At 43.5% G+C, this 25,305-nt stretch overlaps 1 protein-coding gene across 2 annotated transcripts in view; it reads right to left on the reverse strand.

The window, feature by feature from the left end:
• BORCS5 (BLOC-1 related complex subunit 5) overlaps window positions 1–25,305 on the reverse strand; it is a 131,455-nt gene that overhangs the window by 14,475 nt on the left and 91,675 nt on the right. For both annotated transcript variants that reach the window (XM_030539336.1, XM_030539325.1), the window contains exon 3: window positions 18,569–18,726. In XM_030539336.1, the coding sequence (XP_030395196.1) occupies window positions 18,569–18,726 (158 nt within the window). The remainder of the gene's footprint in view (window positions 1–18,568; window positions 18,727–25,305) is intronic.

Consider the following 25,305-nt stretch of genomic DNA (forward strand, 5'->3'; position numbering starts at 1 on the left):
CCCCTCTGCAGCAGCTGGTGCTCCCCTGTTAAGCAGCCCATCGAACCCTGACCTGGGCTTCTCTGACAAGCCCCTCACGCCCAGAGCTCCACCCCACTGATCCTCAATGAGCTGCACTTGGACCCCCATCCCATCAATCCCCACAATTCCAGCAGCCAGACCCTCCACCCCCTCCCGGCAAGCCCCACCTCCCCATGCTCAGCTCTCCCTTCCTGAGCCCCAAGCACCTTCACCTGGATCCCCTGCAGAGTCCCACTGTCCCTTCGCCCAGAACCCTCCAACAAGTCTCTGTGCATCCAGTTCTCCCACTGAACCGCCCACACCCAAATTGCCCCACACAGAAACCTCTCGCCCCACACCTGGATCCCCCCCCACGCTAAGCCCCTCCACACTTGGATCCTCCTGGGCTGAGTCTTCCCACCCCACACCTTGTGCACCTGGAGCGGAGGAGCAGGGCCCAGGGTGTTTCTGGGGCAGGCTCAGTCCTTGCACTGTGTCAGGGTCAGGTGCAGCCTCATTACCAAGTCCCTATACTGGTGGAAGTGGGGGCTTCAGGGTTATCTCCCACCTCAATGCAGCCAGTGGCCTGTGCTCCCCACTGCCATGCTGGAGACACATTTATTTATTAACAAATAAAATTTGCAGAATTTTAAAATATTGTGTACATAATTTTTAATTTTTTGGTGCAGAATTCCCTCAGGAGTAAATTAAATCCACGGTTCAGCTACCCCTTGAATACTGCATATAGTTCTGGTAGCCCCATCTCAGAAAAGATATATTAGGCTTGGAAAAGGTAAAGAAAAGGACAACAAAAATGATTAGGAGTATGGAACTCCTTCCATATGAGGAGAAATTTAAAAGACTTGGGCTGTTCAGTATAGAAAGAGACAACTAAATGGGATATTTTAGAGACCCCTTCTTTGCATGGTATCATAATCCTGTTTGTGGCCACAGAATAGCTTGTTGTGGGATAGATTAGGATGCCCCAGCTTTCCACAAGGCCTTCCTGAAGTCAAAAGAAGTTTGTGCCATAGTGGAAGTGCAGCCTCATAGGAAAACATTGCTGGAGTACTTAAGTCCTGGAGTGGAGGGAGGATGGACATAAAATCTTAAAAGGCTAATCTTCTGGAAATGAAGGTGGGTGAGCTTTTTGTTCATTTGTTTTCCCCAAGAGGACTTTACCTCAGAATGGAAAAAGGAGGGGCTGGACAAAGTGACTAATTCAGAGGTTCCATCACTCAAACTTGATACCCAGTAATTTGAACAACTTGTTTCTTGTTCTCCTCCTACCTCTTAGTTTGTTGGAAACATGTTAACTCTGTTCTCAAAAGGGGTAAGGAGCAGAGATGGAGAGCTTGTTCACTTGAGCTATGTGACATTCTTGCACTCCCCTCTTGTCTGTTCCTGACTTGCAGTACATCTAACCCTTTCTAAGAGTGGCAAAGCTTAGCATCTCCATTTGAAAAGTTATAGTAGACTTTCCTAGGCCTTAAGGAAAGGAAAAGGAACAGGAACATCTGTTGGCTCCACGTGGGTGAGATTCTGAATAATAATAATTGAACCTGCAGCCTGCAAACTTAATGACGTTCATTTTGACAGGGTATTTTACATAAAGGTGTTTATGGAAAGGCAAACGATGATCTTCATGAGAAATGTCTCAGTAACGGTCTTGGTTCTCTTTTAAAAATCAAAGCTTCAAAGATTCTTGAACAGATAGAAGAACAACTTGCAAAAAAATCTGCTTGGTTGAAATAATAAATATTTAGCACTTGGACAGTGTTTGTCTTGAAATGAATCCTCACAGAATCCCTTTGAAATATTATTTACTCCATTTTAAAGATCAGGAAACTGAGGCCTCATGGTCTGATTTTCTAAGGTGTGGTGAATCAACTTTAATAGCCACTAGGGTTGCAACTCCGAAAATCAGACCATTAGTAACTCCCACAAGGCTAGAGGGGGAGAGAGAGAGAGAGAGAGAGAGAGAGAGCGCGAGCCAGTAACAGAGTTGGAAATATCTCCAGACTAAGTCTCTGCTATAGACAGGAATGTAAAAGAAGACAATTAAGCTCTTTTTTCCTAGCATGTGTATATAGGCACTAAAAAGGTGTGTTTTTATCATTGAATAGCTAACACACTGGAAAATCTTAGTGTAGACAGGACAAATTTTCATTTTGCCTCAGTTTAGCAGGTCAAGGTAAAATACAGATTTCAGCCTGAAGTATCCCAAAAACCTCTGTACACAAGAGTAACTTCACCCACCATAGAAATGCAGCTCTCTCTGGGGAGGAATGGAGGGTCACTTAGACTTATAGACTCATAGACTCTAGGACTGGAAGGGACCTCGAGAGGTCATCGAGTCCAGTCCCCTGCCCTCATGGCAGGACCAAATACTGTCCAGACCATCCCTAATAGACATTTATCTAACCTACTCTTAAATATCTCCAGAGATGGAGATTCCACAACTTCCCTAGGCAATCTATTCCAGTGTTTAACTACCCTGACACTTAGGAACTTTTTCCTAATGTCCAACCTAAATCTCCCTTGCTGCAGTTTAAGCCCATTGCTTCTTGTTCTATCATTGGAGGCTAAGGTGAACAAGTTTTCTCTCTCCTCCTGATGACACCCTTTTAGATACCTGAAAACTGCTATCATGTCCCCTCTCAGTCTTCTCTTTTCCAAACTAAACAAACCCAGTTCCTTCAGCCTTTCTTCATAGGTCATGTTCTCAAGACCTTTAATCATTCTTGTTGCTCTTCTCTGGACCCTCTCCAATTTCTCCACATCTTTCTTGAAGAAATTAAATAAAGGTTAACTATAACTTGTCCTGTGTACACTAAGATTTTACAATTTGCTAACTATTCTGTCTTAAAAATATACTTTTCCCCCTAGCGTAGACATTACAAAGAAACCTACTTTATTCCCATATTGTCAGTACTCAAGCTTTTGCAAACCAGCTTCCAGTCTGTTTGAACAGCATGGCCGCAGAAATCAACTGTGTAATAATTAATCCAACAAGCTGCCAGTTTTCATCCTACACAATATTGCAATCCACTAAAGGGCAGATAAACCATCCAGACAAACCTACACAAGTAATTTTGATGGAAAACTGACAGGTGATATCAAGTGCCACAACACAGAATTAAAGTTCCACAATCTGACACACAAAAATCTAAAGTTGCTCTTTCTGTAGTTTTTGAGACAGGAAAAAAAAAAAAAGGAAAGATGTGTTAATTGCACAGTTTGGCAGTCATGTAACAAGCAATGGTGAATGTAAGCAATATTGTGACAGATGGTGATTCAGATGTCAATAATTCATGTGTGACAGAGTGAAAAATAATTTTAACAGGGAATTAATTTAAAGGAGTCAGGGCTCAAATTTCTAGATTAGGAAAAAACTGTCCTGGTTTTAAAACGTGATAGCTAACAGGCTTTTAAACAGGGCATTGAACTTAGTGTAGTCAAGGCAAGTTGAGTTTAAAAACCATGTTAAAATGTTAGTATTCAAGGACTGTTTGTTGTGCAAAGTATTGTTTAAAATCACACTGCTTAAATCATCTTAGGTCATTTTTTAAATGTTAGCTATTTCCCTAGGCCTTGTCTGCAAACAGACGCTGCACGGGTTGAAGTTCTATTGGTTTAATCAGTTTAAGAGGTTGAACCAAATTAAGCCAGGTTTAAGCCAAAGTAAAAGCATCCAAACAAACTTGTATTGGTTTATAAAACAGTTTTCAGTTAAACTGGTACAACTTCAAGCCCGTAGGGCTTGTCTACACACAACAGTTGTGCCACTTCACTATACTGGTTTTGTTAAAGCAGTACAACCCTCCCTAGTGCGGACGCAGTTACACCAGTATAAAGGTCAACCTAAGTTACAAACTTTGGTCAACCTAAGTCAACTTGTGTAGACCTAGTTATGAATGTGCCTACACCAAAATTTGTCTCCTGCCAACACATGCATCCCATTACAGCGATGACAATAAAGCCACCTCCTTGATGCAGAGCCACAAATCGACCTCCTTAGGTCAGAGCCATGCAAGTGAAAACACTGCATTAGTTGTGTCAACCCCAAGAGTCCTCCAGCAGCTCTCCCACAATGCCCCTGACCTCATGATAATGGCTGCTCCAGTAACAATTTTGAACTCCATTGCCCTGGGGTCACAGAGACCAGACGCCCATCTACCTGTTTTTGAAATGCCTTTTCCCAATTGCCTACCTTGGTACGCACACCTACCAGCTCACTTCGGCTGTGTGCATCTAACTGTGCCAGCTCCAAACAAAGAGAACTCGCTACTAGACAAGTTCCTGCCTGGAGCAGGAAAGTAATCTTCGATCTCCATAACCTATGGGGAGAAGACGCGGTACAAGCACAACTATGGAACAGCCACAAAAATACTGACATCTAATGGTGTGTCTGTCTCTTTTAATCAGTAGCCTCTGGTATGGTGACCTTGAGAGATCCTTCTTCCATGACTTCCAAACATCTGACCCTTATCAGGAAAAGAAAGAAGCAGACTGAGGGGGGATATGTTTGGTGAGCTCCTGTAGGCCTCTATGGCCTCAGCTCATGAGCACAATGAGTAGAGTGGCCATGTGATTTGACCATGGAAGAGGCTTGAGAATTAAGGGTTCAGTTGTTCCATGAGAGGGGAAAAAGGACCAAGAGGCACATCAGGAAATGTACCAGGCAACAAACTAACATTACAGAGCACTTCTGATATACATGTCCAAAGATGCCTGAATCAGTAGCCTTTCCAATCTAGATGGGAGCATGGTGTACATCTCTACCTCTACCACTCCACGCTGGGAAAAACAAGGAGAACTATACACCAACCTGTGAAAACACAGGCTCAGACACATCTGTGATGTTACACTCCATATTCTTTATGGAAATATGCTTATGATATGGATATGGTATAACTGAGGTATATTTTATGCAAGATGGGTCTTGTAAGGTATCATTGGAAAGGTTATGATTTACTGAATACGATTAACCAATTTGTATACATGTATCATTTCTGAATCTGAAATTAGGAATATTTATTATGTAACAATTACAACTGTGTGTGTATTTGGGAGACACCCTCAGACAACAGGCCCCATCAGCCTTGATGGGTCATTAGGAAGAAACAATAAGACTTTGAAGATACTAATCTCTCTCCTTCTTGAGAGGTGCCCTGGGACATAGCTGTGACACTAGTAGGTCAGGTGGTCCTGTCACCTGGTATTAAACACCATCTTGGACTTCTAGTAATTTTCCACTAAAAGGAGGGGGAGATCAAGACTGGGAAACAAAAGATTCCTGCCTCATGTAAATCTTATTTAAGACTGCGATTAATGCAAACAGGGCTCTTCTCCATTGCCTTCTTGCCCAAGAAGAAAGACTGCTGAAAGTACCTGAAGAGACAAAGCAACTGAGCAGTGGGAAAGTTGAGGGCTGAGTCCAGACTGAGACAGAGAAGTCTAGCTTGTGAAGAGAAATACTTGAAATTCTAAGCTACAGAAACTCTGCAACTTGCCTAAAACAACATTTAGGGTGAGAAATTACTTCTTGAAACCAGTCTCTAAGATCTTAAGCTTAATATGAGTATTTTGTTTTATTTGCTTAGTAATCTGCTTTGGTCTGTTTGCTATCCGTTATAATCATTTAAAATCTGCCTTTTACAGTTAATAAACTCGTTTTTGTTAATTATGAACAAGTTTCTGCAATTCCTAAGAGGGAGAGAAGTTGTGCATATCATCCTCCACATTAAGGCAGGGAGCAAATTTATCAGCTTACGTTATATAGATTTCTCTACAGTGCAAGACAATATTATTTTGGATGTACTTTCGAGAGGGGAGCTGCATTTGAGTGCTGGACGATTTCCTAGCTGAGTCTTCTCATAGAGAGCTGTTCGCAGACTGTGTGATTCTACAGCTGGTGCGTCCCTACCTGTGTGTGTGTGCTGCCAGAGGCCGGAGAGCCTCATTCAGCAAAACACGGAGAGGGAGCCCAGGCTAATGGAGCAGGCAGGCTCAGTGAAATCCCAATATATCAGATGGCATCCCAGAAAGAGGGGTCCAACCCATCACAACAATTACTGGATGCAAATACATACGCTAAAATCTCCAGGGCCATGATGGAAAGAGGCTACTCCAGGGACACAGAGCAGTGTCATACAAAAATCAAGGTGCTTAGGCAAGCATACCAAAGAGACAGGGAGGCAAACGGGTGCTCTGGGTCACAGCCCCATACATTCCGCTTCTACTGTGAGCTCCATGCAATTATGGGGGGTGACACCACCACTACCCCAACACTGTCTGTGGACACCTGCAAGGGAGGAGTTGCACAGAGCGAGGAGGAAGAGTCACTGGAGGACGAAGAGGAGGAGGACAGCGCACAGGCGGCAAGTGGGGAATCCGTTTTCCCCCCTAGCCAAGAACTATGCTTAACGCTGGAGCCAATAGCCTCCCCCAACTCCCAATGCGGGCTTCCGGACCATGACCCTGGAGAAGGTACTTCTGGTGAGTGAGAACCTGATCAGAGCCACGTGGTGCGGGGCAGGGAGGGAACCCAGCTGTGCTGGGCTGTTCGCTTATAGTTTAAAAGGCTCATCCCTGATCAGAGCCTCATCAGAGCCATGCGGTGGGTGGCAGGGGGGTTGGGTGTTGTGTGAAGTGATCATCCCAGAGAGCCAGACAGACAGCTGCAGCGGCACAGGAGCCAGCGAACAGAGCTGCTAACAGGGGAGTTTCAGAGGGAGTGCTGTTGGAGGAGCAGGTTTTTGTAGTTTGTGGATTGTATTGTGGAGTTTGTGTGTGAGTGAGTATGTGTGCAGGCTGCTAGGGGCTGTGTGCTGGGAGCGAGGCTGAGCCCTGAGTTGGGGGCGGGGCTTACCTGATTAGGGGTCCTATATAAGGAGCCAGGCACTCAGGCAGCGGCACAGGAGCCAGCGAACAGAGCTGCTAACAGGGGAGTTTCAGAGGGAGTTTCCAGGGGAAGGTTACAGGGGAGACCAAGGCAGAGAAACCAGGAAGCCAGAAAAGGGAAGAGGCAGGGGTCTGCCAGCAGTCCAGCGCTTGTTGGTGGCCTGCAGTGCAGTGTGAGGCGTGGATTGCCAGGCACGGAGTTGGAAGGGTATGATGGAGGCAGAGGCAGCAGGTACAGACGCACTGAGGATGACCGGATGCAGCAGCTGTGGCATGTACATGGTCCTGGAGGGGGCACCTGAAAGGAGTTTTGTCTGCATGAAGTGCCGCCTGATAGAGCTGCTGGAGGAAAAGATAAGAGGACTGGAGATGCAGGTGGAAACTCTGGCTGAGTTTAGAAGGGGGTTCGAGCAGATGATGGAACACAGACATGATGAGGCGCAGGGGATAAGCTCAGACGAGCGGACAGAAGCAGGACCAAAGAACTCTGAGGAGGAGCTGCTGGGTGAGGAAAGTGGACGGTGGAAGCATGTGACTAGGAGAACCAGGCAGAGGAAAAGACGGGCCAGCGATGGAGAAATAGAACTCAGGAACAGGTTTGCTGAGTTGGTAAATGAAGATGGAGCACAGCAGGCTGCTGAAGGAGAGAGGGCAAGGAAAAAGAGACGAGCAGCTAGTCCTGCAGAAGGAGGGGAGGAGTCAATGGAGGCAGCACCAAGTATGAGCCCTAGGAGTATTGTAAGGGCGAATACAATTCGAGAGGAATTGCGGCCAGCTGGTGTGGGGGATAGACCAGAGAATCACACTGTCGCCAGGAAAAGGCAAGTCTACGTGATTGGAGACTCTTTACTGAGAAGAATAGACAGGCCTGTAACTAGACCTGATCGGGAGAACAGAAGGGTGTGCTGTCTGCCAGGGGCTAAGATACAGGATGTGGACCAGAGGCTGAATAGGATCCTAGCGGGAGCGGGAAAGAATCCGTTGATTGTCCTTCATGTGGGAACCAATGATACGGCTAGTTATTCGCTGGACTGTATCAAGGAGGACTATGCCAGACTGGGGAAGACGCTCAAAGAAATCGAGGCTCAGGTGATCTTCAGTGGGATTCTGCCAGTTCCTAGAGCAGGGCGACGAAGGAGTGACAAGATTATGGCGATCAACAGATGGCTCAGGTATTGGTGTTATAAGGAGGGCTTTGGGATGTACGGTCATTGGGAAGCGTTTACGGATAGACGACTGTTCGCTCAGGATGGACTTCATCTAAGTAAGGAGGGAAATAGAATTCTAGGATGGAGGCTTGCCGACCTCATCAAGAGAGCTTTAAACTAGGAAGTTGGGAGAGATGGTTGGGAGATGTTCAGGAGATCTCCACACCGGATTATAACCTGGAGAGGGAAGTAAACAAAGTGAGAGGGGATACCCTTGCGGACCAAAGGATTGATCCAAGGAGGAATAGTGGAGTAGAAACCAGAACAACAGGTGCTGCTGGTGGTAGAAGGTCTGTGCACGACGGGGGAAAGAATGTCACTGACGCCAAACGCCAAAAATTAAAATGTCTGTACACTAATGCGAGGAGCCTAGGTAACAAGATGGAGGAACTGGAGCTACTGGTGCAGGAAATGAAACCGGATATTATAGGGATAACCGAAACCTGGTGGAATAGTACTCATGACTGGAGTACAGGTATTGAAGGCTATGTGCTGTTTAGAAAAGACAGGAAGAAAGGCAAAGGTGATGGAGTAGCCTTGTACATCAATGATGAGATTAACTGTAATGAAATAAGAAGCGATGGAATGGATAAGACAGAGTCTGTCTGGGCAAAAATCACACTGGGTAAAAAAGCAACTAGAGCTTCCCCTGAGATAGTGCTTGGGGTGTGCTATAGACCACCGGATCTGATTGGGATATGGATAGAGACCTCTTTAATGTCTTTAATGAAGTAAACACGAAGGGGAAATGTGTGATTATGGGAGACTTCAACTTCCCGGATATAGACTGGAGGACGAGTGCTTGCAAAAATAATAGGGGTCAGATTTTTCTGGATGTGATAGCGGATGGATTTCTTCATCAAGTAGTTGAAGTACCTATGAGAGGAGATGCCATTTTAGATTTGGTTTTGGTGAGCAGTGAGGAACTTGTAGAAGAAATGGTGGTAGGGGATAACCTTGGTTTGAGTGATCATGAGCTGATTCAGTTCAAACTAGACAGAAGGATAAACAAATGTAGATCTGGGATTAGGGTTTTTGACTTCTCAAGGGCTAATTTTACTTAGATAAAGGAAATGCGGTACATATAATTTACCTAGATTTTAGTAAGGCGTTTGACACGGTTCCACATGGGGAACTGTTAGTTAAATTGGAAAAGATGAGGATGAATATGAAAGTTGTAAGGTGGATAAGGAACTGGCTAAAGGGGAGACTCCAGAGGGTCGTATTGAAGGGTGAACTGTCAGGCTGGAAGGAGGTCACTAGTGGAGTCCCTCAAGGATCGGTTTTGGGACCGATCTTATTTAACCTTTTTATTACTGACCTTGGCACAAAGAGCGGAAATGTGCTAATAAAGTTTGCGGATGACACAAAGCTGGGGGGTATTGCTAACATGGAGAAGGACAGGGATACTATTCAGGAAGATCTGGACCACCTTGTAAACTGGAGTAATAGTAATAGGATGAAATACAATAGTGAAAAGTGCAAGGTCATGCACTTAGGGATTAATAATAAGAATTTTAGATATACGTTGGGGGCGCATCAGTTGGAAGCGACAGAGGAGGAGAAGGACCTTGGGGTATTGGTTGATAACAGGATGACTATGAGCCGCCAATGTGATACGTCTGTTAAAAAAGCAAATGCGATTTTAGGATGCATCAGGCGAGGTATTTCCAGCAAGGATAAGGAGGTGTTAGTACCGTTATATAAGGCGCTGGTGAGACCCCATCTGGAATATTGTGTGCAGTTCTGGTGTCCCATGTTCAAGAAGGATGAATTCAAACTGGAACAGGTCCAGAGACGGGCTACTAGGATGATCCGAGGAATGGAAAACCTGCCTTATGAAAGGAGACTCAAAGAGCTTGGCTTGTTTAGCCTGGCCAAAAGGAGGCTGTGGGGGGATATGCTTGCTCTATATAAATATATCAGGGGGGTCACCGTTAGGGAGGGAGAGGAATTATTTAAGTTTAGTACTAATGTAGGCACGAGGACAAATGGGTACAAATTGGATATAAGGAAGTTCAGACTTGAAATTAGACGAAGGTTTCTAACATTAGGGGAGTGAAGTTCTGGAACAGCCTTCCGAGGGAAGAAGTGGGGGCAAAAGACTTATCTGGCTTTAAGACTAAGCTTGATAAATATATGGAGGGGATGTTATGATAGGATAGTTTAATTTGGACAACTGATCTTGGATTATCACCAGATGGGTCTGCTCAGTGGTCTGCGGGGAGATGTTGGATGGGATGGGAACTGAGTTACTGCAGAGAATTCCTTCTTGGGTGCTGGCTGGTGAGCCTTGCCCACATGCTCAGGGTTTAGCTGATCGCCATATTTGGGGTCGGGAGGGAATTTTCCTCCAGGGCAGATTGGCAGAGACCCTGGAGGTTTTTCGCCTTCCCCTGCAGCATGGGGCATGGGTCGCTTGCTGGTGGATTCTCTGCAGCTTGAGGTCTTCAGACCAATTTTGAGGATTTCAATAACTCAGTCCTGGGTTAGGGGTTGTTATAAAAGTGGATGGGTAGGGTTCTGTGGCCTGCCTTGTGCAGGAGGTCAGACTAGATGATCATATTGGTCCCTTCTGACCTATGAGTCTATGAGCCTCCAGGCCCTCCTTCATGGCAAACCCAGCAGGATTGCTATGGGAAAGGGGTCCCAGAAGTTTGAAAACACTAAAATGAATGTAGAAGAAGTAGAATCCTGCGTGCCCCTAGGCTGCCTGCAAGCTGAATTCTGTTGCCTGGCTCTGTGTGACAGCTTACTCATACCAAAAAGTGTCCCCTTTGTTCTCTGAAATGTATATTTTAAAATACTACCCTCCCTTTTTTCCTCACACAGGTGCAAATGTTTCAACCTGGTCCCTATCTACTCCATCCCAGAGGCTGGTCCAGATTAGAAGGCGGAAAAAACGAACTCGAAAAGACATGTTCGCTGAGCTCATGCAGTCCTCCTGCACCGATAGGGCCTGGCTGAATGCGTGGAGGCAAACAATTGCGGAGTCCTGTAAAGCATTACAGAAACATGAAGAGAGGAGGGACACGCGCGATGAGAGCAGGCAGAACGCTATGGTCCAGCTCATGGGGGAGCAAACTGACATGCTCCGCTGTATGGTGGATCTAATGGGGGAAAGGCAGCAAGACCACAGAGTGCTGCTGAAGCCCCTGTATAACCACCCTCCCTCCTCCCCAAGTTCCATAGCCTCCTCACCCAGATGCCCAAGAACACGAGGGGGGGAGGCTAACGGGGACCCACACACTCAACCCCAGGGGATTGCCCAAGCAGCAGAAAGCTGGCATATGCAAACTTTTGATTTGGTTTCTCGACTTGTTCCTGCCCCTTCCTCCACCCCCCTAACCCAACCCCGTTTCCCTTCCCCAGTCTGCCTTCTGATTTCTCTCAATGTGTTGTGCAACAAATAATAAAGAACAGTTTTAAAACAATTTAGACTTTATTTCCTTCCATATATATATATAGGGGGCAGGTAACTTCAAGAGAAACAAACACAACTGTCACACCGTACCCTGGCCAGTCATGAAACTGGCTTTCAAAGCTTCTCTGATGTGCAACACGCCCCACTGCGCTCTTCTAATCACCCTGTTGTCTGGCTGTGTGAAACTGGCTGCCAGGCGAGTTATCTCAACCTTTCATCCCACAATAAACATCTCCCCCTTACTCTCACAGAGATTGTGGAGCACAAAACAAGCAGCAATTACAATTGGAATATTGGTTGTGCTGAGATCTAACCGAGTCAGTCAACTGTACCAGTGAGCTTTCAAACATCCAAATGCACATTCTACCACCATTCTGCACTTGCTTAGCCTATAGTTGAACTGCTCCTTACTACTATCCAGGGTGCCTGTGTATGGCTTCATGAGCCATGGCATTAAGGGGTAGGCTGAGTCCCCAAGGATAACTCTAGGCATTTCAACATCCCCAACAGTAATTTTCTGGTCTGGGAAGTAGGTCCCTTCCTACAGCGGTTCAAACAGACCAGAGTTCCTCAAGATGCGAGCATCATGCACCTTTCCTGGTCATCTCACGTTGATGTCGGTGAAACATCCCTTGTGATCCATCAGTGCCTGCAGCACCATGGAAAAGTACCTCTTGTGGTTTATGTACTGGCCACTCTGGGGTGCCGGGAGCAAGCTAGGGATACGTGTTCTGTCTATCACCCCGCCACAGTTAGGGAACTCCAGTGCATTAAAGCCATCCACAATGGTCTGTATATTTCCCAAAGTCACTACCATTGATAGCAGCTAGTCGATGACTGCATTGGCTACTTGCAGCACAGCAACCCCTACAGTAGATTTGCCCACTCCAAACTGATTCCCGACTGACTAGTAGCTGTTGGGCGTTGAAAGCTTCCACAGTGCTATGGCCACTCGCTTCTCAACTGTGAGGGCTGCTCTCATTTTGGTGTCTTTGTGCTTCAGGGCAGGGGACAGCAAGTCACAAAGTTCCATGAAAGTGGCCCTGTGCATACGAAAGTTTTGCAGCCATGGGGAATCATCCCAGACCTGCAACACTATGCGGTCCCACCAGTCTGTGCTTGTTTCCTGGGCCCAGAATCGGCATTCCACGGCATGAACCTGGCCCAATGCTACCATTATCTCCCAGTCACCACATGCTGTGCTTCTAGGAATGTCTGTGTCCATATCACATCAGTATAGCAATTGTGTTGTCATCGCTTCCTTGCCCGGTTTTGCAGGTACTGCACATACTGCTGGATAATGTGCAAGGTATTTAGAATGGTCAAAACTGCAGTGGAGATTTGAGCAGGCTTCATGCACAGGTAATCCTGGAAAAAGGGTGCAAAACAAGCTCTTCGGTTCAAGATGGCTGATAAGAGGTGGTAAATGGTTGTCTTCTGTAGCTTTCATGGAGTCGGGAAGCTCATTAGAGCTGCAAGAGTGGGTGAGCAGAGTTTGCAGCAGAAGCTGTGCGGCTCTATTTACGATGGCCAAAAAACAGAGAGGAATTGTTGCCTTCTGTAGCTTCCACGGGATCCCAGGACACACAACATGGAAAAAGCGGGAGAAGCTGTGCAGCTCTGTTCATGGTAGCCGAAAAAAGGTGGGAAATGCTAAGATAAAAGAGTAGATAGAAAGATGAGAGGACATGCAAGGTGGATTCATAGTACCAGGAGACAGGCAGTGCACCGTATTGCACCATCTGCTGGTAGTATGGCGTCTGCTGTAGCTTTCACGGAGGGAGGAGCAAGTGATGGCACACACCCAGAAACACCTGCAAGAATGTTTTGCCCCATCATGCACTGGGAGCTTAACCCACAATACCAATGGGTAGCAGAGACTGCGGGAACTGTGGAATAGCTACCACGGCTCCAACATTCAATGCTAGCCTGGGTACTGTGGACGCATTCCGCTGAATTCACGCGCTTTAGTGGGGACACACAACACCGAATGTATAAAATCGCTTCCGAAAATTCGAATAAAATAAGTTTGAATCATTTCGTATTGTAGACGTAACCTACACTACAGTTAAAATATATCCACTTTGCTTTGTCTTCACTAGGATTTTACAGCAAGATAGCTAATATGCATTAATTATTCTTCTCATGTGGTACTGTTATACCAGTATAATAAAAACCAGCAGGATCTTATTAAGAGGGATAAGGCAAAGATGCCACATTTATTGTAAATATAATAATAAAGCAAAAGATAAAAGCAAACAATGTTGTTTAACTACTTATTCCTATCACTGCTTATTCCTTATACACACACACATATTTTTATATTATTATATATTATATTTTATTTTCATTCACACAATCATTCATTCAGGTTCTGTATGGGTGTTACAGTTACCAGCCTAGACACTGCTCATGCCAAGTTACTGGCCAGGTATCTTGGTCACGAGGATGGAGCTGAGTCTGTGTCAGATGCACCTGATGCTCCTGGAGGCTGGCAGCAGAACCATAGACTCAAAGTCCTCAGTTTTTAAGAGTCCATTTTTATAGGAATTAATTCCTATGTTAGTCTATGGGAATCGTTTCAGCCTGCTGTTGTTGGCTCAATCAGCAGATGGCACATTCCTGGTGGCTCCACACTGTTTAAAGTGGCATATTCCTTCCAGATGTTTAGGGTGGATCCTAGTTTACCCTCCAGAGGTTGTCTGGTGGTCCACTTGACACATTCTTCGGACGATGGATCCTTTCAAGGCTGGCACTTCCCTAACCATTCACGTACATCAAACATTCATCATCATACATTCCATATCTTAACCATATTTTAATTTACAGTCTCCACCACTTTTGGGGTGTGTGTTAATTCCTATGAGATTCCCGGCCCTGTAATCACAGAGGGTGGGAGTCTGTTTGTTTACATTGTATCAATTACAGCTTAAGGCTAGCATATTGTTTACTTCAAGAACAAAGTCAATTAACTTGTTTGTAAGTTTTACATAGTAATACAGTATCTTTCACAGGACAGATACAATCACCGTTTTCTGCAGACAGGCACTTATAAGTTTTAACATAAGAACTACAAGATTTTTGTACTTGGTGAAACTGGGGGGTCACTGTCACTTGGGGGAATCACTATTAGAACCTTTTTTAAATATTCCTACAGTATCTCCATTACTAGACGTTCGCAAACCTGGTATCACATCCTATACAATCCTCTGCTAATCTCCTTTGTGGATGGATAAGTCATTCTGATCCAACCAGGATACCACATCATTCATCCAAGTTCTTCTTTTTCTGTCATAAGCTTTCTCCACCATTGCCCATAAACATGCATCACCCATGGAACCTCTTAAAATGTGTCATGCAAATCAAATCTCTTTTCATAAAATCTATAACAAGTGTTAGATTCTCAATAATCTCAGATACTTTTTCTTTGGTTATGTGGCCTACTTATGATATTTTCAGAATTCTTCTATAACACCATAATTCAAAAATTGTAGTTTCTTTATTATACATTTGAAGGTCCATGTTTCACAGCCATAATTTAAACACAAACCAAATGTAAGTTTTTAGGAGAAGTGACAAATCCAAAGACTAAATTTTAACTCAGATGTTTATTCTTCCACAACGTCCCTTTTGCTCTTGATATTATGGTGTTGCATTCAATTTTTGATCTTCCATAATGATGCTTTCTAAGTAGTAGTAATTTCTCACTTGATGTATACTTGTGTCACTCACTGGAATTTTGCAAATCTTTATATATTGAGCAATTTGTAGTGGTAAATTCTGTCAAATGCTTTTTGGAAGTCAATGAAACACAACTACCATATACTTGATCATAAGCCAGTTTGTTTATAAGCCAACCCCCACAAGATGCAGAAGTAAAAATGGAAAATTTTTATGACCCGTTCATAAGCCGACCCTATAATTCCGGGGTCAGCAAACTTTGGCTCCCGGGTCATGAGAATAAGCGGCTGGCGGGCTGAGATGGTTTGTTTACCTTGAGCGTCCATAGGCACGGAGGTAAACCTAAGTAAACAAAGTGTCCCAGTGTGCCAGCTGCTTACCCTGACGGGCCGGGACAGCAACTGGTAGGGAAATTTTTTGGGGGAGGGGAGAAGCTGGGGATCAGGGGAGTAATCCCTGTGACCATCCCCCACATGACCGCAGCACTAGCACGGGACCCCAGCACTCTCTCCACCCCATCCCTTCCCACCTTATCTGTGGAGGGTTAGGGAAGGATGTCTCTGGCCTGGCTGGAGCTGCTCCAGCAGGCTGGGCAGCGCAGCCACAGCCTGCTCCAGTGGGCCAGACCGGGCAGTGCAACGTTCTCCAGCGCCAAGGTGGAACAGCCACAGCCTGCTCTGGGGGGTGGGGACAAGTGGCACTGCTGACGCCTGCCAGCCCCAGAGCTGCAGCTGCTTCGGAGGCTGGGAGGAGAGCAGCGTGGCCAGAAGCGGAGAGACTCTGGCCCCACCTCTTCCCTTCTGGCTCTGCTGCCTCTCCTCGCTCCCTCTGTTGGTGTGGAGGAGCTGTATTCTACCTCTCCTTCTCTATACCTGTTCGTAAGCCAACCCCCTTCTCTGGTGCTGCCCTTTTTTACTTAAAAAATTTGGCTTATGAACGAGTATATATGGTATACTGTTTTCCCCATTTCAAATGGTCTTTCTAATATGAGCTTTAAGTTCATGAAGTCATTTATTGTGGCTTTCCACGTTTGAAGCTATATTGCTGTTCATTTATTTCATTATCAATCTTTTATTTTATACAGCCTTGAACAACTCGCAAGAGTATCTTAGAGACATGTGACATGAGGCTGATTGTAAAGAATACAGAACAATCCATCGCATTGTTCTTTTTGGGGATTTGGATACAAAGTGAGATAAAATCTTCCGGCAATTCTCCTGTCTCAAACATTCATTACCTCTGAGAGGGCTTTAAAGTCTTCATCCCCTATTCTTTCCAACAATTCAGCTGGTATCACATGATAAGCTATGCTTTTCCATTCAGAAGTCCTTTTATTAACGCTATGATTTCTTCACCCATTTCTGGTGGGCTCATTTGACAGGTCTCTAGTGGAGGTTTTTCAGGTTTATCATCACAATATAGTTCCTTGATATATTCTCCCCATGTCTCATTCTTGTCTTTAAGGTCTATCATATATTATCCACTTTTTTCCTTAAGGGACATATTGATCATTTTTCTTCTGTAACCAAATACCTATCTTTTGATATATCTCATTTTATTTGTTCTCTTTATCCAGCTGTTCAATTTTTTGTGCATTTCTCATTCAACCATTTCTATTTTGCTAATCTGCATTTATTCTTTATCATTTCATTTAGTCTTTGGCGTTCCTCTTCTTCTGATGTCAATCTTTGTGCTTTTACTTTCCTTCTTTCATTCAACAGAGCAATGATTTCATCTGTCATCCAAGGGTTTTTCTTAGCTAGTAACTTCTTTCCTATATGTTTATCTGCATTAATTATCTTGCTGTAAAAAACACACCTTTTCAGCTGTGCAAACACCCTATTTTGATCAAAACAATCATACCCGTGTTGATACAAAAACTGTACATAGACCAGGGCCTCAATACAGCTACTGAGCCTGCTATAGCCTAAGTTAACACCTTCCCTCAGAGTAAGGTATTATGAACCAAATGAAAGCATCATAATCATTAAGTGGAGTGGTAGCCATGCCACTTACCCTGCATAAAATAAACCCATCTACAGAAAGTGAAACTGCATCAGAAACCAGTTGTAGAGTCTACCAGTCCTTCAAATTAGTTTGATACTGGACCTTGCATTCTAATGGCCAAAAGAATTACAAACTATTTGAATTAATGCACTGTACTGTCATTAAATTGGCAATTTAAACAAGTTCTGGATTTATGTGATCTGAGTCACCAGCATCTGCAAGTATCTTTGCAACCTGCGTAATAGCTGGCTTTATATCTTCACTCACCAAAGTAGAAAAGGGGATTTTTTAATATTTTTTTTTTGGTATGGTTCTCATGATATTTTGGACTCAGCACATCATGAAAACACAGCAGTTCTCCAAAACAGCCCATTAATCACATTTATTATCCAGTTCATATTATGGGGTTTCTTAATCCTGAGCCAATAGAACAATAAAACAAGGTCACTGTTTATAGGGAGCTGGTAGGAATTAACCACCTGCTCAACAAACTCCACCCCGTTGGTACTAAAGTGCATTTGGTCTTGGTGCCACCATTTACTCTTGTCAAAAGCAACATTCCCAAGCGAGTTCCACTATGCTTTGGGTTGGGTTATCCACCCATGGATTATTGACAGACATGCTGTTCTAAGAGTTCTCTCTCCCTTGCACTGTACCTTAACTTCTGAAATCTGTACGGTCTAATGGCCATTGACAACACTAGTAAGTATACATACAAGAATAATCCAATTGCAGACTTCAAGGTGTATGCTGTTTGCATCAGGAATAATTTCCTTCCCATGTGTGCCACTGCTTAACTGACCAGGTCATTGATTCTCAAACATTGGTTTAGTTATAAGCCATGCTCCATGAAGCCCTTTTTGCTGGTCTCCATACTGAATCAATCTGAGTATTAAACCAGCTGGGGTTAACAGGCACTGGGAGAGAAGGAGGGTCCACAAGAGATTCTCTCACAAAACGGCACGCAGTAAACAAGGGAAGTTTGAGAACCATGTTGGGCAGGTGCATTAGAAGTGCAGGTCAGTGTACATTTGCCTCGAACGTCAGGAACTGGACACTACATGAGGCAGGTCCAACGATCTAGTCTCATATGGCAAATCTTTCACCAGTAAGGTTTAGGGTGCCCACTGCTCAAGCCAAGGGGATACTCAATCACACACAAACATACACATACACACACACTTACTTACCTTTAAAGTTTCTCTTTGAAAGAAGAGCCTAAGGGATTACTGCAAATGACTTACGGTGATAGATAGCAAGCACTGCTATAGCTGTTGAGCTAGTCCTAGTTCAACCCCAGCTATCTCCCTCTCTGAAAGCATACACCTATTGTACAGCATACCTCTTTGATTCGTTTCACTAGAGCATTCTGATCAAAGGCCACAGCTTCTGCACATTGATGAAGGTGATCTTGGTATCGTAGGCACAGCTGTAACACTTGCTGAGAGTCCAGCTTCTCCAATTTGCTGTTTGTAGGGGAAGTTTGCCCACTGAGCAGTCCTAGAAGAGATGGGAAATAATGGAATTAGTCTGACTGCTTAAACAGTTAATAACACACAACTGAGCTACGAAAGATCAGCAGTGGAACAAACCTGCCAAAAAGAAGGAAACACTTTAAGAGGAAATTAAAATTAATTCAGGATTAAAAACTATTAGATGGCCTTAGATGATGTAATATAGTCAAGAGAGAAGAAAGAGAAGGGAAAACCAAAAGTGTGTACTGAAAAGATGCAGCTAAAATAAATAATGCAGTATAAAGAAGTGCTATAACAGGATCCTTGACATGACATAAACATATTTTAAGTGCAGCAGCACAATTTCAGATAGCATGATTTGTTGGTGGTGGGTTACCTAAGAATGTAAAATCCCTTTCCTTCCTCCTCAAACAATTCCCCACTTTTAATAATTCCCCCAACATTTTCAAATTCTGGAAGGGGAGGAAAGAGGTAAGCTTTGAAACATTCCCAAAAGGTCCTCAGATTCAGGCTAATTTGGACCAAAAAGACAATACTGCCAACCACGAGAGTTTCCACGTCACAAGTCAGGCCTCCATAAAGAAAATAATGAGTTGAAATCTTCTTTTAAAAAAAAGGAGGCAGGGGCCTGTATTTTCTGTTTGTTTTCTGCTTTTGAGATTCAAAATGCTATTGAGACATGTTTTCAAGCTTTCCTCCACAACCCTGAGGACTAGACATTCACTTTTTTCTTTAAATGAAAGTTGAGATTCTCAACTAATCACATGACTCGAGGGACTGAGACTCATGATAAAAATGCGAGTTGGCAACACTGGGAAATCAACTTCCAGAGTTGTGGGGCCCTCACAAAGAATACTCTTCTAAGCAATCCCATATTATTTGTATCAAAAGGAGCCTAATTTGAGATCCTCTTCTGATTTCAACTGTGGCAGTTTGATATAATTTTTTTTTTTAAGTTATAAGGAAGAAATTATACTAGTACTACTAAGCTCCTCCTTGTACTATTTCTTACTGTTTTGTTCTAGTTTTAATGCTGGTTTAGTTAAACTTTTTCCCTGTTCAGGCTAAGCACACCTTCTAGCACTGGAGCTGGGATAGGCAAATACCACAAACAGTTTCCCGATAATATCTGTCAGAGCTGCTAAATAAATTTAGTTTGACTGCACTTGCATCCCTTTTGTGCTCATTGTCTGTGAGTATTCATAGGCGTTCTAGTTTACAGTCAGGAATACCCACTGAAAAACGCAAACAAACAGAGAAGGCAGAATTAAAATTGATAATTGTGAGTATTTTGAATCAGAAACTACTTCTAAGAGTCCACCCAGCCGGGAAATTGAAACAATGCTATATGACCAATATGCCTATTAGAAATAGCTGGAATTTCAAATATCAAATACTTGCCGGAAAATGGTTTATGAACAAGCTACAGATCAAGAATCAACTTATTTGACAAATAAACTTGAGAAAAAATACATCTGGTTACAGATAAGTCACAATCAGAAATAAAAGAATTATTTATTCTACTAAATTAGCCATCAGTTATTTAATTAGCTCTACTTAGCAGTATCTATTAGAGAAAAAAGTTCCACAACAGAGGTTCCCTCAACAGAGTCTAGTTTCTCTCCTCCCAAAATCATCCTTCCCTCATCTCACTGCCTGTCAGAATTCATCCTTTTGCCCCAACTTTGTGTCCAATACAGTTGCTTGGGTTGATAAAAACTAAACGTTTGTCACTGAAACCATATTAACACAGTGAGTAATGGTCTTTGTCATTTACATTCTGAAAAACAAACCAACCTCAGGTGAAACCCTGGTTCCACCAAATTTAATGGAAAAACTCCAATAGACTTCAGTGGGCCCAGGAGGATTTCACCCCAGGAGGATTTCACCCTTGATTCTCGAATAGTAAAGCTTGTGTATAATTTTAATCTCATTGAAATGGATAGGATTCCTTATGTGTGTGACTTCAAGCATGTTTTAGATCTGGATCTGTTTAACTCCAAACTTCTCAAAAATAATGAGGCAAACATCTCATGACACAGAACCAGGATAAAGTCTAACTAGCATGGCCAGCTTGTGTCTTACAGGATGTTCACATAGGCACGACATAGCATTCCCCATCCTAGATCAGACCACTGGTCACCGAGGTGCCATCCTGCTCTTGGAAGCAGCCAAAAACCTGATGCGTCAGGCCAAATAAGTTCATTTACAATTATTACTGCTCACTCACCAACCTCCAACTAGCAGAGAAGAAGCTACATATCGTTTAGGATATTGAAGTTTAAGGTTAAAGTTTTCTATAGGTATTTGGGGAACTTTCGTAGATTCATAGATTGTAGGGCTGGAATGGACCTTGAGAGGTCATCGAGTCCAGTCCCCCGCCCTCATGGCAGGATCAAATACTGTCTAGACCATCCCTGATAGACATTCATCTAACCTACTCTTAAATATCTGTTTTCAAGCTGTTTGTTGGAATTTGCAAAGATAGCTAGGATAAAGACTGCAAAGTGGATAACATGTTCCTTTTATGGCTCTTAAGCTTACAGACATATCTTGTATCGGTTCCATACTGTGAAAAGCAATTAAAAGATACTTAAAATATAAGAAAGAGCCCGTAACTCACTACCCAGGATATCATGAGTTGAAGTGAAAGAGAAGGAATGTTAACTGTTCAGATAGAGTTTATTTATTAAAACAATATATCATAGAATCATAGGGTTAGATGGAACTGCAAGGGTCATCTAGTCTACCCCCCAGTGTTTCATCACTGGTTGAAATACAATCCAGCACCAGTTTATGAGGTAGCAATAAAAAACAAGTAGTGTAAATCAGTTCAAGAAGAGCTGGATGCTATTTTTTGAGGGGGTGGGGATACGATTCAGCACCTCTCTAGGATTTCTGGACTCAAGTTGATGACGTGTGCCATTACAGGTAAATTTAACTCACATGGCAATCTTCCATCCATCTGAAAAACAATCAGAATTAGTACCAACAGGCTGAAATGGGCATGTGACATTCTCTGTTGGACTAGGTGCTCCAAGTCTCCATCAGCTATAAAATGATCAGTTATTTATTGTTTTTAAAAAAACTTACTGACTACTGCTATGGAATTTGTGCTATGAATATTAACGTTTCATTAATTCACTGCATTTTCAGCAAGTCATTAACTTCTAAATTGCTTCAAGAAAGCAGATCATGTTGACAGTAAGTCACCTGAAATTTTCATGGAAGAGACCGTAAACACTTCAGTTTTAGAAGGGTTTTGCATGGGTGAAGGAGGAATAGTGGGAGTTCCAAGGCCAAGATTTTCCAGAAGTGACTAGTGATTTGGGTGCCCAATTTGAGACATCTTAATTTTCAAAGGGGAGGGAGGTGCTGAACTTTCTAAAAGGTAAGCCTCTTTTAAGGTCTCTCTTAAATTACTAGTTACTTTTTAAAGCCTTGGCCCAAGCTTTGAACTCCCCACTAAATAGGCCCCTTCCTATTACAGAATTTGGGTTCTGATGACTAGCAATGGATGGCGTACACACAGTTTGCCATAAGGCTTCCAAGTAGGGAAGCTCATAAGTTTTAATACAGCTTGGGCCCCAGCAGATAGGATGTTTGGCACATGAAGTGCTGCAGCTTGTCCTTAAAGACAGGTAGGGGCAAGGCATACGGAAAGTGCATTATGACTAAGGCTACGATTTAGTCACAGAATCCATGACTTTCTGTGACCTCCATGACTTCAGCCTGCAGCAGTCAGGAGCTCAGGGTTCCCCTGGAGAGTGAAGCTGGTGGGGGGGCCCCGGCAGCCATAAGCAACAGGGACACCTCACGGAGCTCCCGGCTGCCATGGCTGGCGGAGGGACCTTCGGTACTGCGGGCAACAGGGCTGCACCACAGCCCCCAGCTGCTGCAGTTGGAGAGGGCCCCGCAGCTTCTACCCCTGGGCAGCAGGGGACCCTGGAGCTCAAACACCCAATTTGTGGTGGGGGTCCCCAGAGCTCCAAGCCACCACGCAACTGCCCCGCTGCAGGTGGTGTGGGGACCCGCAAATCCCCATTTTGTCACAGATCTTTTTAGTAAAATTCAGGGACAGGTCATGGCTTCCGTGCATTTTTCTTTACTGCCTGTGACCTGTCCATGACTTTCACTAAAAAGACTCGTGACAAAATCTTAGCCTTAGTCATGACTAACTGGAAAGAAAGGGAGAAGTGGATTACAGAGAAGCAAGGAGCAAAACACTGGGGTGAGGGGAAAGGACTACTGCAGGGTTGAGGAGCTGTAGTGTATGGACACAAAATGTCTTGGCAACTGCTATCTGTCCACATTCCCAGCTTTTCAAACTACTGCAAAATAATTAAATAAAGGCAGACTGCACTACACGCCTGCCAGAGAGGACCAGCTTCTATGTTACTCAGGATGTGTCCAATCACTAAACAACACACAACCATGACGGTGATGTTCAGCAGTTGTTGGGGCAAACAGATGGGAAATCACATTTCAGCTGCTAAACGGCACTTAAAAAAAAAAAAAAAGCAAAATGTGGCATGCTTACAAAAACACCATATATCACTAGCAGGCTAGTTGACCCACAGACTTGACAAAGCTCTCATTGTTTTCATATTCCTTGGCAAAGCAGAGGCATGTTAAAACCATTTCCCTCCTAATTAGTCATCATCTTGCTGGTTCCAGTTTATAGTTTTACAGTTTACAGTTACAACAAATCACATCCTAGTGAGCAGAAGAAAACTGTTAATATGAAGCCATTTCTATTAAGCCAGAGGGACAACGCAGGAGTGTCTTGAAGAAATCCTTATAACACCAGTAGTGTAAATATATGTGCATAACACGTTAACCAATTACAGTAACATTCAACTGATTTAATATACGATCCTGAGAAGTGCCAACTCACTTTGCAGGCTGAAAAGCAACATGAATTACTGGATTTTCACTTAGCTACATATCCTGGCATTTTGTTAATCCTAGTCCCAAGCAAACAGGACACAAAAAGGAATCAACACTTCTGCTGCTGACATTTTATATATTACAGAATACACGATATTAGGGACAGTACGTGATGGTGTGGTCTTCTTATGGAGATTTTAATGAGCATGAGTGTCTGAGATGCACACATTACTCACAAAAGAAGAAAGTTCCTCAGGAGCTATACAAGGCATTCCAACAAGTGCCAGATATTTTACAGAAAAGCTATATGAGAAAGCAGCAAAGAATCCTGTGGCACCTTATAGACTAACAGACGTTTTGGAGCATGAGCTTTTGTGGGTGAATACCCACTTCTTCAGATGCAGGTATTCAGATGCAGAATACCACTTCTTCAGGCATTCACCCACGAAAGCTCATGCTCCAAAACGTCTGTTAGTCTATAAGGTGCCACAGGATTCTTTGCTGCTTTTACAGATCCAGACTAACACGGCTACCCCTCTGATACTTGACTATATGAGAAGCATTTTGTGGCATTCTCTTTTCTAACATTAATGGCACTATTTGTTATCTCCCTCCACAAGTTAAGCTAGCCTTCCTTCACGTCATGAGTCCAACTGCACGAACCTCAAGAGTCAGAAAAATTCAAAGCAACACACTAGAAATAAGTTATCTAAAACTAGCATAACGTCACTATCTTAAAGTTCATTATCTCAATATTTATCAGAACTAGAAACCAAAGCAGGCTTCAAGCATTGCATAGGCCTTTTGTTAAATCCTCTGAATTTCACCCTCTGAGCACAATTAGACAAGACCGGCTACCATTGCGGACATTGCTGCACAAATTAAATGACTATAGATCCTACCGTCTATAGTCAATTCCTAGCACACAGCCCCACAAACACCCCTTCTCTTCCTGCTTAGATGCTTCAAACTGCTCCAGCACAGCAATTTCTCTCAGTGTCCAGGTGAACAAACCAGCTTTGATGGACCCATTCAGTATTTCCTTGAGTCCCAATTCTTGATCAATATGACCTGGACTAGATTGGAGACAGTGGACTTGCTGTTAAATCTCTTGTTGTCTCTACTTTAAATTATTTTAAAGCCTAACTTAGTGAAAGAAATAGTCCTCTGTATGGGGGGACAGGGGAGTCGGTTGTTTTTAAATATTTCCAAACAGACAAGAAGTCTGGTTTGCAGAACTTATAAATACTGTGAATTTAAATAGTATTCTTCATCCATAAAAGGTTCTCTGAATGGAAGTGCCTCTTTATAGCCTCAAAATGCAAGGCTTAACCAGTTTTAGAGTCAGGAGAAATGGCCAGGCTGTCCAACTTCTTTACTTCAATAACTGTTGCTGACATGGGTATAATGCACCAGAACTTGTCTCACTATGCTTTGGAAATCCCTGTGTTCCTTCCAGCGCTCAGGCACACCACAGACCCTGGACAGATGAACATTCATGTAGCGATGAAAAAAAATGTACATATTGAACATTAAATTGTTACCGCTTTCAGTAAGATACGAAAATCTACTGATCATTACTTACCTTAAAAACCAAGTTAGTAGATTTAAGGCCATATCTACACTATAAAATTACGTCAACCTAACCTTACATCAGCATACAGCCACAATAGTTATTAAATCACTTGTGCGCGCACGTGCGCTTGGCTCCTTG

The sequence above is a fragment of the Gopherus evgoodei genome, chromosome 1 (assembly GCF_007399415.2).
Source record: "Gopherus evgoodei ecotype Sinaloan lineage chromosome 1, rGopEvg1_v1.p, whole genome shotgun sequence".
In the NCBI taxonomy this organism is placed as follows: Eukaryota; Metazoa; Chordata; order Testudines; family Testudinidae; genus Gopherus; species Gopherus evgoodei.